We start from the raw sequence: 17,652 nt of genomic DNA, 5'->3' as shown, positions 1-17,652 counted from the left end.
GGTTTTTTAGTTGACTCTAATCATTGAAGGGTAAAAAGAAGGAAAGAAACAAGCCTGTTGCTGTAATTGGAAGAAAGTAGTCCACAGTGGTACTCTCCTCTGAAATCTCTGACACCCTAGTTTGCTTCTTCAATTATGCTGGTTTTTATATTTACTCCTAAGACACTTAAGTGGAAATTTGACCAAAGGAAATTCTGATTGCTATAAACTTCTGGAGACGGTTGTTTTTATTCCAGTGCTTCAGGACATCAGGAAGCAAAATCATAGGTGATTGCAGAGTTTTGAGTTGTCTGTTCAGGCACAGTTTTGACATCTACTTCTCAATATACATTTGTTAAGCATCAGTATTTCTCTAAGGCCCAGCATCACAAGACTGTAAACAGGAATTAGTACACATTTATCTTTTATATACATTTGGTTGGTGAGAGAGAACAGAGTAGACCAAGTAAAGCAATTGTGGGTTTTTTTTAATCTTTTTTGAAGCAATGTGCATAGTAAGGTGGGCAAGATTGTTTTGACTAATCAAAAGCATGGTGTGTGTTGCCAGCAACCACTAGTCCTTTGCACATTTCTGGCAAGGAGTAGCTCTGACATAAACACCATACCTGGTGTGGACCACGCTTGCAAGTGCTTGTCTTTGCTTTGGACACATACTTCCAAACATTTACATCAAAGATATTCTGCAGATAACTGCACAGTGCTGTAATGGAATTAATCTAATGAGGAAAAAAAGAAACTCAGGTTTTATTGCTATTGTTTAGCATAATGCAGGATTCATCTAAGCACTGGCAGTATATATTCCAGATACTAAGCATTTTAAGGCTATCTAAATGTCTTTTCCCTGCTGAGAATTGTAATATTCTACCACTTCTCGTATCCACATGAGAGCAGGTTAAATCACCAGTTTACTGCAAAGCTATGGAAAATCACCACTCAGTTGTTTTATTTGGTCTGGGAGTCACATTCATGGGTCTGGGGTCAGCATCTGTATATCATTTGGTGAAGCTCAACCTGCATCTCAATGTGAATCATGACCACACATGCACAGCTGGTGCCCAAGTGATAGCCTGGATGAAAATTTGTTCTGTAATTAAGTTTTCATAACACAGTTGTGCTCAGATATGTTTTTGTTTCTTTTCTGTCCCAGCTTGCAATGAGCATGGTGACCCTCTCCTGTCTGAATAGTTGTTGTGTGAGATTGGAATGGTATTATTTCAGAAAGTCTATTATTTTTTGTGATATAACTGGCATGCACCATGAGTAAATTAAGTAACTGTCATAGGAAGCTCATAAATATGAATACTTTTCCAGCTGCTTTTCCATTAAACTCTGTTAGCTGAATGAAATTAGTAAATAATTATGTTGGTGGGGAATCATATATCCGTGTGCAGTGTAACATCTCAGTTTTATAATGCAGCTTAATTTTTACCATAGACCAAATCAGCTTTAGAGTAATCTAAATTGCAAATTGGCCAATTTGCATTAGAACTATGCCTTCTTGTTCAGATTTGTCAACACTTCTTTTTTAAAAAGTCTTTAACATTAAGTATGGGTGGGTAAGACCATCTGTTTATGGAGCTTGCCTGCAGCTCCATTACTTAACACATGAGACAGGTTACAGCTGTTTAATTGTTATCATGTTGAACAATTATCTTTCAGTCCAAAATTAATATTTATAGATGTATGTATGGAAAACATGTCGTTAAACATAAGTGATCTAAATGTGAATTAATGTCATTAAGCCCCGATATTAATCCCTCAGGAGGGCTAAAGTCAGCATAGTGATGTTTGTGTTACTTTTGACTGCGATGTGATGTTTCTTCACCTGGTACACAGAACTGAAATTTAGATCCAGTAATGGTCGAGTGTAGAGGTGTACAGGTTGTAATTTGTTTGCATATGTGCATTTTCTTTAGCAGGTGTTTTCTAGTTTACTTCTAGATTACTTCTGTGGAAGTAATCTGATTTAGATTTTCAGAATTAAAAAAAATAATAATCTATAGCACACTCCTGTTAAGTGCACTCCTGTGAATACAACCCCTGCCCTGGTTACTGGTAAAAAGGGTTTCCTGAGTATGAGCAAACATGATGGCATTTGCATGCTGGTTTTCTATGTGACCACAAATAGCGTAAGCTCAGAGGTGCCAGTAGTGTTGACAAATGCTAACTTTAAGAAATAGTCTCCTTCTCCAAGCCATATGATCTGTGCTTGCTTTCTTCAGCCTGTGTTTAGCTTAGGGCTCCTTACATTGCTGATTTCAAATATGACTACAGGGAAATGACACTTTATCCCTTTATAAGATGAGAGAGCAAGTCAAGACAAATGTATTCCTCCTGTTCTTTTAAAGGGAGCGCTCACAGAAGACTTGATACAACTAAATATCATTACATCGTATATTTTTGCAGTATGAGCTTCACAAATAAAATCATGGACCATTCTGAGGGTTTGATTGATCTTCCACATTTATTTCAGCTTAGAGGGAAAGTGTAATACGTTATGATGACCGTCATCATCTCAATACTGATGATAATTTGGCAATCATGTTTCACTTTTCTACAGAGATCAAGTTCCCAAATATATTCACATTTCCTAGTGTTTTAATGCTTATGTCATTAAGGTACATTTTAATGTACCTTAAAGCATTTGTGCCAAGAATTCTTCCTAAGTGTTAGCATTCTTTTTGTGATATTAGTGTTTTAATTAGAAGGAAATGTTTTCCTTCAAATAAGAATACTGCTTTGTTAATACATCTTGTAATTATCAAAATTCCTGCATGTATATTTTCCCTTAGTTTCAAGTTCATGGAATTATGCTCGGTACAAATTCCATCTTAAAGTAAGGCTGAATCTGAAGGAGGGTATGTGCTTTGCCATTCAAGCACTTTATTCTCAGATAAAATCTACCAAAGTTTCAAAACTAATTACATCAAATACCCATAAGTTCACCACAATAATGAGAATGAAATCCTTTTTTCAAAATTCAAAACCAACTGACACTGCTGGAATCAGGATTCAACCACAGTATTTATACCTAAAAACAGAAAAGAGATTACTTTCTTGGGTTGCAGAGGATTGGTAATCACAATTTAACAGTATTTCATGAAATTTAGTACAGATATGTTATTAGTCTTCCCTGTGCTTGAAGAATATGTTATTAATTTTCGAGGCCAAGACTTGAATATGCGAAATATTTGCACATTTTGTAGCTATTAAAACATTCCATTACCAGGTAAATGCAAAATAGTGCCTGCTGTAAAACAAAGTGAATCGTTGTTCAGGCCTTAACACATTCCAAGACCAAGCATCTCAAATACAAATTATCTGCTAGTGTGCTTTAAATTGCTAATTGGTTGATTTGCATTTAAATGAGGACCACATGTGAAGTTCAAGTTAGGCACATTTTCAGAAAGCAGCAGAATCCTGTGAGATTAGAAGAGTTTTAAAGTGTGTTGCAAAGCTTACTTGAGTTGAAGTGGCTAGAAAGTAAGTGCTGTTGTAATTGTATAGCTATGTGCTGGTCAGACACATTCTGAAATTAACTGATCATCGAGGAAGAAAAATGGAAACAGTAATTCTTCCTTTCACATCCCGTCCTGTCTCATTCCATGCCCCTAATATGTTTTCAAGCCAAATTTAACTTTCATGCAGTTCTTAGTATAAGCGTCAGGTTCTATGTGCAACTGCCTGAGACAGTTCTTCAAGAGTTTGTCAGACGCCTCAAACAGGTGTTTGAATTGTTCAGCCTTAACATGTGAGGCAGTTTTAAATCCTTAATGGCATATACTCTTTCTTCTAAATTCTTTTCCAGTTAATTAGATGTTAAATAGGAAATAACACTGCTCATGAACATCTTAGTAGTCTAAAACATTCAATGTCTGCTGTATCCTTAAAAGCAACTTAAGTTTTTATTCTAAGAGACATGACTTTCCAGTAATAAATGTTGCTTTAAAAGTAAAATTGAGGTGGCCTCCAGGACAAAAAAAAAAACCAAACTAGCAGATAGTGGGCTTCTATGCTTTTGAATGTAAAAACACATAATAGGTTGCAGCAAGGAACTGTTATGGTTTTGGCAAGGGATAAATTGCAGTGAATCTGATCTCCCTGCAGAGACAGGTCTATGCAGACATTGGAGAAGAGTGAGGCGATGATGATGAAGGTATGCTTTCAGGGTGAGGATTATGTTTTGGCCTATGTAGTGGAAAACAAAGAAAATTACCTAAAACTATTATTCCAACCATGTGTTCTCCCTTAGAAGAAGGGCAAGATGGGAATTTAGGAAAGACTGTTTGTAATCCTCCACTGGCAGCAACACTCTGAGCATATGGAATGTCTAAGGCAAGGTTCTTATAAACTCAGAAAAAGGATGACGACCATGAGCTGCTTACACTGGAAGAACATGTGCTTTCAGTATTGTGAGGCGATGAATAAAGAGAATTATATTTGCAAATGATACCAAAGACTGCTGCCCCCAAGCACTTTGGAAGATGGGACAAGAATTTAAAATTACTTTAACAAATAGAATTAGGGGGTGCAGAATAATAGGTGCAATTCAGCAAATGCAGAGTTTTGTGATTAAGTCAGAATAATCAACACAAAACATTAGGAAGCAGCTCACCAGGTAGAAGAAACTCAGAAAAGGCTGTAGTGGAATCATGAGTTCGACATGAGTGAATTGCTGTGCACAAAAGCTAATGGAGGTGTGGTCCTTCTCGGGAGCATAACATGTTTTAGTCATTCATAGAGAACAAAAGCAGTTCATAAAGGAATCAGTACACCATTCCCTAAGTCTGCATTGGATAGGATAAAAATTACTGGATTTAAATATCACAAAAGATGTGTGGGTTTTTGTTGTTGTTGTTGTTGTTGTTGTTCTGAAGGTGTTTTAATTGCCTGGGTAGCAAAACTGTAGCTGGGTGGAAATGAAAGGAACATGTGCTAGCAGTAAACCAAAATGAGGAACCACAGACAGGCTTGAGTTGGTTTAGGGGGGTTAGGCAGAGCAGTCAACTTTGATTTTTGAACGAGTTCCCCCAAAACAAATACAAAGTGCATTTTCTCTGAAGTTTTCAGTGAAGTTCTCAGAGTGCCTCTCTAATTTGGCAAGTGACTGTGGAACCAGCGGGTGCCTCATGCTCACTTACTGCTTGGCTGTGCAAGGAGTAAGAAACAATTTTCATTAAGCCTTTTTAGCACAAATGGCAGAAGTGGAAGTGGTTCATCTAAGTTTCCCTGTTGCTCACTGTGGAAAAAAAGGTGATTTCACAAAAGGGATTTTTTTTTCCTCAGTTTTCTTGTCATTTATTTCACATGTATATGAACTCAGAACTTTTAGATGCTCAAAAGCCACGCTGAAAGAACATCAGTAGATGTGCAAAATCAAAAACAAAGCTGGGAAGCCACATGGCAACTCCAATTTGGTCTTTGTGTCATTATCATAATAATAATGAAAGAATGAGCATTTATAGAATCATAGAATCGTTTGAGTTGAGCCTTTGACCACCACTCTGGGTACAATCTCATAACCATTTCCTCATCCATTGAACAGTGTGCCCTTCAAATCCAAATCTTTCCAATTTGGAGAGAAGAATGTAATGGAGGACTGTATCAAAGGCCTTAACTCAAGTCTAGGTAGAGGACATCAGTGGTGCTTCCCTTGTTCACTGATGCAGTGAACAAGTTAGACCATCATAAAAAGAGACAGGGTTGGTCAGTCAGGACCTGCCCTTAGTGAAGCCATGCTGGTTATCCCATATCACCTCCCTCTCTTCACTGTGCCTCAGCATAGCTTACAGGAAGATCTGCATGACCTTTCCTGGCACAGAGGTGAGACTGTCAGGTCGGCAGTTTCCTGGGTCTTTCTGTCCTTCTTACAAATGGATGTAATATTGTCTATCTTCCCCATCACTGAGGACTTCACCTTACCACTGTGACTTTTCAAATATCATTTAGAGTGGTTTGGCAGTTGCTAGTGAAGACTGAGGCAAAAAAGTTCTTGTGTACCTCAGCCCCCTCCGTGTCCATTGTTACCAGCCTGCCTGCATTGCTCACTAAGGAGTAGTGCTGTGAGGTCAAATTCTGCTCATACTTGCAAAGGAATTCGTGATTTCTGTATAGCTGTTGAGTTGACACTGAAATGGGACTATATATGTATTCACTAAGAAAAAAAATGTGTATGACAGTTTAAGGTATATAAGACAGAGGTAATGGTAGGTGAAAATGTCTTAATGGACTGTGGTGGTTTCACGCTGGTGGGCCACTGAACTCCACCACACCATAATGTTGTTGGCCCAGCTCACGTGAAGAGGGAGATAAAAGACAATAGCTGAGGTAAGGATGATGAGATCACTCACCAATCACCATATGGGCAAAACAGATTCAGTACGCAGGGGTTAATGTAATTTATTGCCAACTGCTAACAGACTAGAGCAGTTAGAAACAAAAGCAAATTAAAAACACCTTCCTCCCATCCACCCTCTTCTACCTCCTCCCCTCTGAGTGGTGCCTCTGCACCACATGGGGAGTGGGGCTGCAGCCAGTCCATAGTGTCTTGTCTCTGCCATTCCTTTCATGGCCATGTTCTACCTTGTTCTGCCCCTGCACCCCAAAACTTGCCACCTAAGCCCAATGCAATGGTAATAATGTGAACTAATAGAACTATGAATTCTCTATGCAGTATTCAGAAAGATGTCACTGTTACAATTCTTTATGACGAAATAATCAGTATAATGCAGTGCTATAGGTACCAATTAAGCAACATCGAATCAATGGGTGTGTGACTCATGCTGATTTAAGCAGGAGCTGATTAGGATAAATGGATTTAATATATTCTTTCATTCTGAGGCTATTCTGTCATATGTAGAGGAAGGAGGATCTGAATAACCTAAGGAAGACACTCTAGTAGGCGAGTAATGGGAGACTTTATATCTAAAAAAAAAAACACCTGAGTTTTGACTGGTTCTGAAATATGCCATGTTGCATTTGAATTTGTCTGACTGCTACCAGTTGTTTTTAAAACTCATTTGTCTGCCACCTGTTTGAGTGCCTACGCTCACACAGCAATAATACCATTTATATTTTATATTGATTGCCACTTACATGTTGGATTTTGGATGTTCTAAAAAACGTACAAACTTTATACAAAAAGTTTGTCTTTAAAGATGGAACAAACTCCTTGAAGTAATACCAAGATTTTCAGTGTTATAATTGTAAACCCTGCAGAAAAATAACTGTTACATATGTGTTACCTGGTCAGTAACTAGTTTATTAAGACTTTTAAAGGATTTAATCTAACCTGTATGTGTCAGATGTCTGGAAATCATGAAGAGGAGCAACTGCTGAGATGTTCTATCCTCCCAAAGTGCTCTTAATCCCATAGAGAGTTCACCATGCTGAGAGGTTTTTTAGTACTTCAGCCTGTATGGGGTTAATCCCTGTTTCAGTTGCAGTGCCATGAAAATAAGGAAGACAGCACATCTAGTTAGACTTCACTACAAAATTATACTGCTTCTGGTCTCTCATTCTCTGCTTTTTGATTCTAGGATGCTGCATGCTCACAGAAGTAGTTTCTCACATTGCCCTTAATGTCAAATGATCGTAGGCAGAAGGACATTGGACAACAGAACATGGTTTCAAGAGGTTATTTACTATGGTCTGGGTCTGACTTCTTTCAAGGCTGCTGGATTAAAAAAAGAAATCTGATTCCTTTTTTTTATTTTTTAATGCAGATTGGATTTCTGAAAGGGAATAGCATGTGGAGGCCTATTTGCAGGGACTATTTTCTGTTGCCTAGGAGGTTTTTTTTTTTTGTATGTTCCATTTTGTTACCTATCACTATGTTTGTGGAGCCATTTAATATTTCACTGGTGGACAGATGCATTCCCCAGGCAGACCTAATTGCTTCCATTTTATGGAAGGAAAAAAAAAAAAAAAAAAAAAAGCTTGGTTTTTCCAGTGCTGCACTATTCTAAGAACAGCTGTGTAGGAGCAAGGGGAATATTACTGGATGAGTAAGAGAATAATTTTACCTACCCTGAAATGCAGCTGTATCACTTTTCTTTTTGTTTGTGGTTTATGTGAAAAGGTACTTACTTTGTTGCTGCTATCCTAAATGTTCTGTAATTGATGTTTTCATCTTCTTACTTTCTCCCCTTAACCTTACAATTATAGATAAAAACATACAGCGCAGTGGCCATCTGATGCTTTCTTTGAGAGGCAGAGAGTAGGAAGTTTCCACCTGTTATTTGTAGCAGTGATTGCATCTTCTGTGGGTCTGCATTATCTTTGGATTTGGGAAGAACCACTTCCCATTCAGCCAAATAAGAGGAAATTCCATGACTGAAAATGCCTTTCTTACCTCCAGTATTTAGCATTAGGGTCAATAACAAGTGATACAGTACTTGCCTGACTGTATCCATCATCCAGCACATGTTTAGAAAAGGACAAATTTTGGAAGTTAGCCCATATGACCTCTGTTGGGAGATCATATCCACAGGAAAAGTGAGGAACTGAATCTGATCCTGATCGTTCAGCTTTGCTTGCCCCCACTACAGTAGTCTGCAGTATCTTGTCATGATGTTTGAAGATAGCTGGGTTTGATAACTCGCAATGGGCCTGTGCCACATGATTTTGTTGTATGTATTAGTCCCTTGCACATAACTGCAGCTAATGTCTGTTTTCTGAAAGTAAAGAGTGAACTTACAGCCCATCTCTGCTGTGTTTCATGTATTAGAAGAAAGACTTGCTGCTTTAAATCCATCTTGTGCTCTGTCTTTCACTCATCCATCTGTCCTCCTCAATTTTTTCTTGAAATTTGAACTGTCATAACTGATGAGAAATAAGTCTTGCTATTCTTGGATGTACAGTGTTACTTATTTTTATACATCTAATGTCTGAGTTTAATTTTCACCTGTTTTTCCAAATGATGCGTATTACTATGCTAATAACCTCACTACACCCTCTCCCACCTCGTGTATGGTCTAACATATTTACAAAATCAGTGTGTGTGCTCAGAAGAATAATGGTGGCTGAATTTGTCCTCCTGAAAATACCGTTAATCCATTCAGAGCTGACATATTATGCTGGTTATGCTCTCAGAGCCATATGTGACCCACAAATCCTAGATCTCCAGTATGGCCAGTGCTTTAAAGCTCAAAAGCTAAGTGATTATTCCTCTATTGTGTTGAAAATTGGATTTTTTTTTAACTAAATTTGATCGTAGTTTTGTTATACATAAAAATCAAAGCATGTGAAGAAAAGTGAGAAGAAAAAGGAAAATCCTAGTCTCAGAAATGCAGCATCTCTTTGCTCTGCAGGCTTCCTTTTTGAAACAGTTTCAATGAGTCATGACTGTGTTTGCTGAATTTCTTGCATTTTTGAAGGATGAGAAATACATTTTCATTCTGTAATGTAAGACCTCTCATGTCAGGTGCACCTGCTTGATTTGCATGTGAATTCTGAACAGTTCTTGTTTTATGTGACACTTCTGAAATGTCTGTCTGTTTTTTTTTTTCTTTCTAATTCTCAAGCTCACTATTTGGATAAGATAGTGAAAGGTACTGTATATTTGCTCTTTGATGACATGCCTATACCTACATGTATTTATTTTTTTTATATATGAATACATAGTGACAAACACTCTATATTGGTAAAGTAATCATCTCTTACATATTTTCCATTGATTATAAATTTAACTCATGCTATTTTCAACTCCTATGAAATGAAAAATGAAATCTTGCTTATGTTATGTCATGACATTTTATCAGTTATTATACATTTCTATACAAACTGTCTACATGCATTAGATTTTGTTTGAGCCAAAAACTGAAGATAGTATTCATTTGCTGTTTGATTTGTTTCTTTGTGGGTTTTGTCATTGGATCTGTACCTGTGAAAAAGAAAATATTTAGGAGACAAAGCAAAGCAATATTCTTGCCCTAAAACAAGTGTCATTAGTTCCAAAGAACAGATTAATTATAGATATGTGTGTTTATATATAGACAGATCAATAGAATAACACAGGAGTTTAAGCTTTTGGTTATCTGAAAGCAGAAAATCTATAGAGAATTATGACTTGTATTTTATATGAAGCTAGAAAAAACTTGTATACTCCATACAACATTTTCAATTGAAAGGGTCAAGGATTTAAATACTTACCATGAAACAGCAAAGACTCTTGTATCTTCAGTTATGGTGAAAAATTTATTTTTTGAAAAAGATGTTTAAAACATTCCCACCCCCTCTTTCCCTGAGTATCTTCTCTATTCCTTATTTGTGTTTTTGTTTTTGGTTTTTTTTTTTTTCATTAGAATATGGCAATATTCATGGCAATATCCAGGCTTTCACACAATAAGTCTTGAATGTACCCAGTTGACTCCTAAAACGTTCTGTCAGTAGGGGAATTAAATATGTAACTCTTCCATAAATTAAGCAGAAGAAACATTAAGGAAAAAATAGCTCTCTGTATGTCAACAAATACAATTAGCAGCTGCAGTCTGAAAGAATAAGAGTAGCATGACTAATCACAGCCTGGCTTGGTGGCGTGCAACTGTAACTGTAGCATCACCATGCTTCCTCACAAGAGGCTCTTCTGATTCTGTCTCCTAAGAGTAATTTGATGAGAGGTAAGCACTCTTTATAAGTTTTTCCAAGAGTGTTTATAATTTGAAAGGAGTCAGTAAATTCAAGTTTCTTTAGAAGAAAAAAGAAACTGTTCCTTCTGAAGTACTGTTCTAAGCTCAACTAAGTTTAACCGGAACAGAGTCAGTAGAGCAGTTCACAGCAGCAGCAGTTCCAGAAAGAGAAATGTTTTAACCGCTTAGATTTTGTATGGTTTTTTTTTATAAAAGTTTACAGGAAATTGTTGTGTCCAAAAGTACTGATTTCTAGCCACTTTCTCGTAAGATATTTAGTGCCATATCTGTTCTTGCTTCTGTCAGTGTCTTATCATAGTCACAGATAAGGAACGCCAAAATCTACATATTTATAGTGTTGTCATTCTCATACAGATCATGTTGGCTGCATGCCAGATTTCATCACTAGGAAGTGACAACTACTGTTGTTGTTTTTTTTTTAATGTAATGTTAGACTGAAAACAATTATAGATTTTTGGATATATATTAAATTATTTTAATTGTTTCCCAAATTTTCCCTCCTTGGCCATAAAAGCAGACAAGATAGGATATAAAGGTAACAGCACAAAAGCCTTAGGGAGATTGTCACAAAAAATCACTCTCTGCTATCTGTCTTGAAGCACGTCACTACCGTGTTTTTGTTCAGTCTATCAATGTTTTATTGTGGTCCTTATGGTACTTCATTTTGTCCGTCCTAAGTAATCAAATACGCACAGCTATTACATTTAGTTGGAAATCCTGTTGGTCCTGTCCCATCCGTATGCAGCCTGAATCCTACTGTTTGTTAGAATAGATGCTAAGCTGCTTCACTATTTCCTGGGCTTTGCTTATTCTGTGAAAAGGAATGTACTTCTGGCATAAAGTATAGTCATTAAAACCAGCCTATACTTTGTGCATTTTTTTAGCGCACTGTAATTTCACATGAATATACGGCAACTCTGAGACCAGATAAAGTTAATGTTCTCTTTTATTACATGCCTAAAACATACCTGCTTTCCTACTTAATGATTTGGAGGGATTTGTTCATAGTAACAGGGAGTTTCAACATTTGTGCCAGTAAATAACCAATACTGCAGAGAGCAGATGACAATCAATTCTATGAGCACAGAAAAAATGTATAATTTTATGCAGCTGTGTTTGCACGATGCACTCATTTCGTTACTCTGACAAAAAAAAAATTTAAAAATTTAAAAAATTAAAGACAAACTTAATTTTGTCTGGCCTACAGGTATTTAGAGGATTGATGCATTTATTTCCTGCCTGTACAGGTAAGTGGTGTCTCAAGTGTCAGGCCAATCAAAGATGCCACTTTGTTCAGAATTACGTTCCCCAGGTAGTGTTGCTGTTCCACTCCATGTGCAATTACAGTATTTGTGCTGTCCTAAAGGCCTGTTCCCAGTAAGTGTCCCTTGTTTGTATCTTTTATTTGGCTGAAATAATTGCAATATTTAAATCACTTGTGATGTTGTTCTTTGTCTGTTTTAACAGAGGGTTGCCCCGGCTTGTGCAATAGCAACGGGAGGTGCACGCTGGACCAGAACGGCTGGCACTGCGTCTGCCAGCCAGGATGGAGGGGAGCAGGCTGTGATGTGGCCATGGAAACTCTGTGCACTGACAGTAAGGACAACGAGGGAGGTAAGATACACCAACTGGATCTGTAGTGCTGGGGAGAATGCGTCAAGGAATGGAGATTTTACAGTCAGATGGCAAAATACTGCTGTGAGAACCATGCAGACACACTTTACTAGCTCTCATGCCTGTAAGAATACACTGCAGTATGCTCTGCTTTTGTACGGCGTATCAGCAGAGCCCCTCAAGATGCTCATGACAGGCGAGATAGGTACTTAGAAAATGATGGGTGTCACCTTAGTTTTCCTGCAGTGTTCTTTTAGAGTGGAATAAAGCATCGCCTCAACTCAGTGAACTGTAGTGGGGAAAACAAAAAAGGAAGGAGTGCAAATTTTCAGTGACCTCACAAAGAAATGATCCCATGAGGAAAGGCCAGGACTGTACGCTTTGACCTACAGTACTATTGGTGGAAACAATTGCTTGCCCACTCTAGAAAGATCTTGTTCCCTCTGTTAGCCTGTGAACGCTCAGGTAATTGACAGGACACTCCCAGAAGTCGTTTGTTGGGGGGGTTTTTTGGCTTGCTTCTCTGCAGTCTGTCACTCGAGTGACAGGTAACAATCTGCAGTGAGATGCAGGCAGGACTGCTGACTTAAGGAATCAATCTGCAATCATCGTTGTAGTAGAGTAGGGAAAGGAGACGGGCTGTGACTTTGGCAGGACTCCAGAATTAAGCAGGAGGAAAATACCACCACCAAAACACGATTAAATGTGAATGCAGTCATGTAGCAGATCAGCATAATACTTTTGTTGTCTTTTGTCCATCCCTCCTCTCTCATTAACTTTTTTTTTTTAACACCTTCTGACCCAGAGCAGAGATAAGAAACTCTGCTAGGGAGTACAGATGGTAGCAATGTCATCTGTGGCTTACTGTTTTTCAGCTTTTGTTTGTAAAGGCCTTTGTTGTTGTTGGTAGGCTGTTCCCTCTGGTTCTAGCTGGGATTTTGGAAATCAAAATCTGTAAATAATACTAGCTCTTACAGCTTGAGGAAAATACAGTCATAAGAGTGGTGGTGGTTACTGCTTTACATTTCTTTCGATTTACCACACTTCTCTTAAATATTTTACATTTTGAGTGAACCTTGCACACTTAGAGGCCTGAAGAGTGTGACGCGATCTGATATACGGTGAGCTAATGCAAAGCCAAATTTCTGTGTGCATGAAGGATGCAAGAGGACTGAGCTGTATGTAGCATTTCCTTACAGAGATGTGATATTCAGAGAACGGAGTTCATGTGGGCTGGGTGGTTAAAAATGTAGGGAAGAAAGAGATACCTGCAAGTGAGAAAAGAGACAAAGACAGGGGGAAGAGAAACCAGGTTAGAATATAATCTGGATGGAAATAAAAGCTGATAGAAAAAAAAAAAGGTGGGGGGGGGGATGAAATCCCAAGGACAGACTAAAACAGATTTGCTAAGTGTTAAGAATAATAGAATGTCGGCAGCAGATAACAGAGCAGCAGGAGGAAGAGGAGCAAGGTGAGCAGAAATGCACTTAAACAGAACAAGTGAAAAGGAGATACTCCTTCAGACTGAAAGCAGTAATAGCTGTTTGTGAGGAAAAAGGGGGAACGGGTTGAGGAATTGGAGCAGAAGGATCTAACAGGATGACTTAAAGTTTAAAGAGAAAGAATGATATTGCAAAAATGAAACTCTAATGGTAGTGTTTGTATAGCTTCTTTTCTCTTGATTTTTTTTTTTTTATTATGATTATTTCCTTTACAGGCAGTAAGCAGCAAAATTTTGGGAGGGGATAGCCCAAACAGTTGTTTTGCCACAATTGACCTATATAATACTATTTGTCACCAGCATTTTTCTTCTAGTAAACCTTGTTTTAAATGTGTATGCTTCAGTAAGGAGCGTGTTCACTTCAGTCTTTGATTGGTGTCTGAGAAACAGGGTTAAAATGCAACAATTAAATTAAAAACTGGAGCCATACGGGAATAAGAAAAAAGTCCTCTTTGCCAGAAACCCACCTGGAAAGAGAAGCACCATTTCTTCCCTTTCCAAGAATATGTGCAGCCAGCCCACTCATCTCTCAAGCAGGCTATGCAGATTCCAGATGGTTGTGGGTAATGGCACATGGATGCGTTCGCTGTATTCGTTTACTATGGGACCTGAGGTTATCTGAGCACTTCTGCTGAATTTATACCAATGACTGCAGGTAGTGCCATCTCCTTCACACTAGGCTCATCGGTGATATAATTGGAGTTAGCATAGTTGTTAGCTGTTTCTGGGACTGACTGTTCAAATTCCATGACCTAAATGGAAAAATTCTTCTTAAGAAACGTTATTGACATCAAGGCACTCTTGGTCTTTTTCCCATCTAGAAACTACTTGACATATAATAGGATGATTACTTGTCTGCCTTTTAATACAGATTTTCGAAAGTCTTGTGTATCGTTTCCTTTTAAGGATCACTCTTTATTTTTCTGTGTGTTCAAGCTGGATAGTCTGTTACAGGATTTTCTTTGCACTTCAGCAATCCACCAAAAAATGTGTCTGAATTAAACTCTTAATGACTTTTTGGAAGGAGGCAAGTCAGAGTTGTCCGGGGTTGGAATAACCCTAGCTTCTTTACTTGGAAAAAATTGTGTTGCACTTGGACAAAGTGGGCTATGCTTTGTCATCACTTTTAGGAAGAAAAATCTGTTGACTCTTTAGATAGGTCTTTATTGAGTAGTATCCTTTGTTAGGCTTGCTTTTACAAGCTCTTATCCAATTATTAAAAGTAACTACATGTTTCCACCAGCAGAACTGAAAGGACTATTAACAGTTTATTATTAGTAAAAATAAAATAAATACTGTGGTAAAACGAAGCCTACTAAGCACTATGCTGCTGTATTTTTGTAATTACTTGCATGGACTACAATGGCTTGCTCAGGATTATTGTTGTCACAGTATGAGGTCAGACTAATTTGAGTACCCTATGTGTATGCTTACAGGGATGCCGCAGTAACAGCACTGAAAAAGATAGTTGTGTGCTGCTTAGGAATAAATCAGGGGCTATTTCTTCTTTTTTGGCTTTTCTGACCAGCTGCTCCTACAGGCAATCATTTTTGCTGTCTATAATTGAGTCTACTCAGTGTACCCTGTTGTAAAACTGAGCTGCATGAGGATAACAGAGTTTTGTTAATACAGTTTTCTGTCCATTCCAGCCTCTTGGCTTTGTATGCCACTGGCATTGAACCCATTCTTGTGGAATGGCCAGCATCATAGCTGCAAAAATAGGCGCCTCAATGTAGGGACTAAATTTCACTTTATGGAGATACTTTGCCGCTGTTTACCAAGAATGTGATTGATGTCGGTCCTTGGCCATGAGCTGTCTTTGACAGTGCCAGAACATGTACCCAGGAGTAATATTGTCCCACAAGTTGTGTTCCAGGAAGAGGCAGTAATATAGTCGTTATGTCTGCTGTATATAGAAGAACCACTTATATCTGGAACAAAAAAAAAAAAAAAAAAAAAGGCAGAAGAGTAGTCCCCTGAGGCTGATGATGATTGTCCAGCTGGCTAGAAGAGTTTTCATTTTCTGTATAATTTTCCTATTGCATTCGAGTGATATAACTGATAAGCTAGTGTTAAGCTAAGCCTCATATTTTTCAGGCTTAAATGCAATTCATTGATATTTCACAGAACCTTCTCAGTAAGGAAATTCTACTGTGCTTCACATAGTGCAATAGAGTAGTCATCTTAGTGGTACTAGGTAGCTCTAGCCACATAAATACAGAGAAAGAATGAAAAATGTTTTCTCAAGTTATAAGGAGCCAGATTCATAACCATCCGTCACTCGCCTGGGCAAGATGCTGATAAACTCCACAGGAAAATAACAAACAGCGTATCCCTATATCTGGGCGGGTGAAAATGAGATTCTTTCTCTGATTGATGTTAGCAGAGAGGCTTGTAAAAATGCATTTCCAGCTGATTAGTTCAGAAGGTGTCAATCTCCTGCAGTTTTATGACCTGCAGACTGTACTCCAGATGTACATTTGCTTTTTATAAACTAACAAAGATGAATGACTAAATTTGAGCATTTCTTTGGCAACTGCACCAGATATTGCCTGGGAGACCATACAGAGATATAAAAAAGCAAAACTATGCTTTTAACCATCGGTACCCCCAGGTTTGACACTGAGCCAGGCTTCTAGAGTTAAAGCCAGCAAGGGAGCTGAGCATCTCAGCTGGAAAGGGGTTTTGTATCGTACAAGAATTATACTGTAGAGAATCAGTAGAGTCACAGATGGTTTGAGGTTAAAAAGGCCTCTGGATATTGTCTAGCCTCTGCTCAAAGCAGGGTCAGCTAGGGCGAGCAGCTCAGGGCTCTGTTGGGTTCTCAATATCACCAAGGATGGAGACTGCTCAGCCTCCCTGTGTGTCCTGTTGCAGCATCTGATCTCTCTCACTGCAAGAAACTTGTTCCAATATTTAAACAGAATTTCCTGTTTGCCAGCCTGTGCCCATTTCCTGTGGTCCTTCTGCTGGGCGCCAAGGAAGGAATCAGATTGCATCTACATTGCACCCACCCACGAGGTGTTTATATGCACTGAGGAGATCCAGCTCTCTCAGCCTGTTTCTCAGAGGAGAGGTGCTCCAGTCCCGTAGCTGTCTTCTTGGCCCTTTGCTGAACTCTGTCTAGCATGGAAAGCCTACACCAAATCCAGCACTTCTGATGTGGCCGCATCAGGGCTGAGCAGAGAAGAAGGTTCACCTCTCATGAACTGCCGGCATTCTTCTTCCTCACATGCCCCATATGACATCAGCACCTTCCTTGCTACAAGGGCACATTGCTGGCTCGTGTTCGGCTTGGTGTCTGCCAGGACTCCCAAGGTCTTCTTCACAGAGATGCTTGCCAGCCAGCTGCCCCGCAGCACGTCCTGGTGCCTGGGGGGGTTCCTCCCCAGGTGCAGGACTTCATACTTCTCTTTGTCAAACTTCAAGAGGTTCCTGTCAGCCCATTTCTCCAGCCTGCCCAGGTCCCTCTGGATGGCAGCACAACCCTCAGGCATATCAACCACTCATCCCAGGAAAAATCAGTGATGTTTCTTTTCTCTGAAAAAGTTTAAGCTTTGATATATATAACGATGACTTTTTCATCCCTTTTATTTTCCTTGAACTGACTTCAATGTCAGCTGAGTTAAATAAGAATTTTAGATGTGCAAAAGAATAGAAATCCCAGCCCTTTACTGTTTTGCCAATCCTCTAACTGATCCACATAGCATGGCAATTCTTAGAGGAATACCTTTAGAAGATCTCTGTTTACTTACACTCTTTCAACATATGATTGAACAGAAAAATGGATGATAATTTTCCCTGCAGAAAGAAGTTTTACTATAAAGCTGGATTCTTTTGTAAGAGAAGCAGTCGTGGGCTTCCTCAGAGTGCTGCATCAGTATATTT

The 17,652-nt window shown here is 38.6% G+C and overlaps 1 protein-coding gene across 4 annotated transcripts in view; it reads left to right on the top strand.

The window, feature by feature from the left end:
- TENM3 (teneurin transmembrane protein 3) overlaps positions 1 to 17,652 on the top strand; it is a 304,193-nt gene that overhangs the window by 235,127 nt on the left and 51,414 nt on the right. For 2 of the 4 annotated variants that reach the window (XM_065736565.1, XM_065736563.1), the window contains 2 exons: positions 9,525 to 9,551; positions 12,117 to 12,263. In XM_065736565.1, coding sequence (XP_065592637.1) covers positions 9,525 to 9,551; positions 12,117 to 12,263 — 174 coding nt within the window. The remainder of the gene's footprint in view (positions 1 to 9,524; positions 9,552 to 12,116; positions 12,264 to 17,652) is intronic. The other 2 variants (XM_065736567.1, XM_065736566.1) reach the window with 1 other exon arrangement.

This window comes from Cyrtonyx montezumae, unplaced genomic scaffold, assembly GCF_038088225.1.
Source record: "Cyrtonyx montezumae isolate F1298 unplaced genomic scaffold, pur_monq_1.0 scaffold_2, whole genome shotgun sequence".
Taxonomy (NCBI): Eukaryota; Metazoa; Chordata; class Aves; order Galliformes; family Odontophoridae; genus Cyrtonyx; species Cyrtonyx montezumae.
This window is presented reverse-complemented; position numbering and strand designations above follow the sequence as displayed.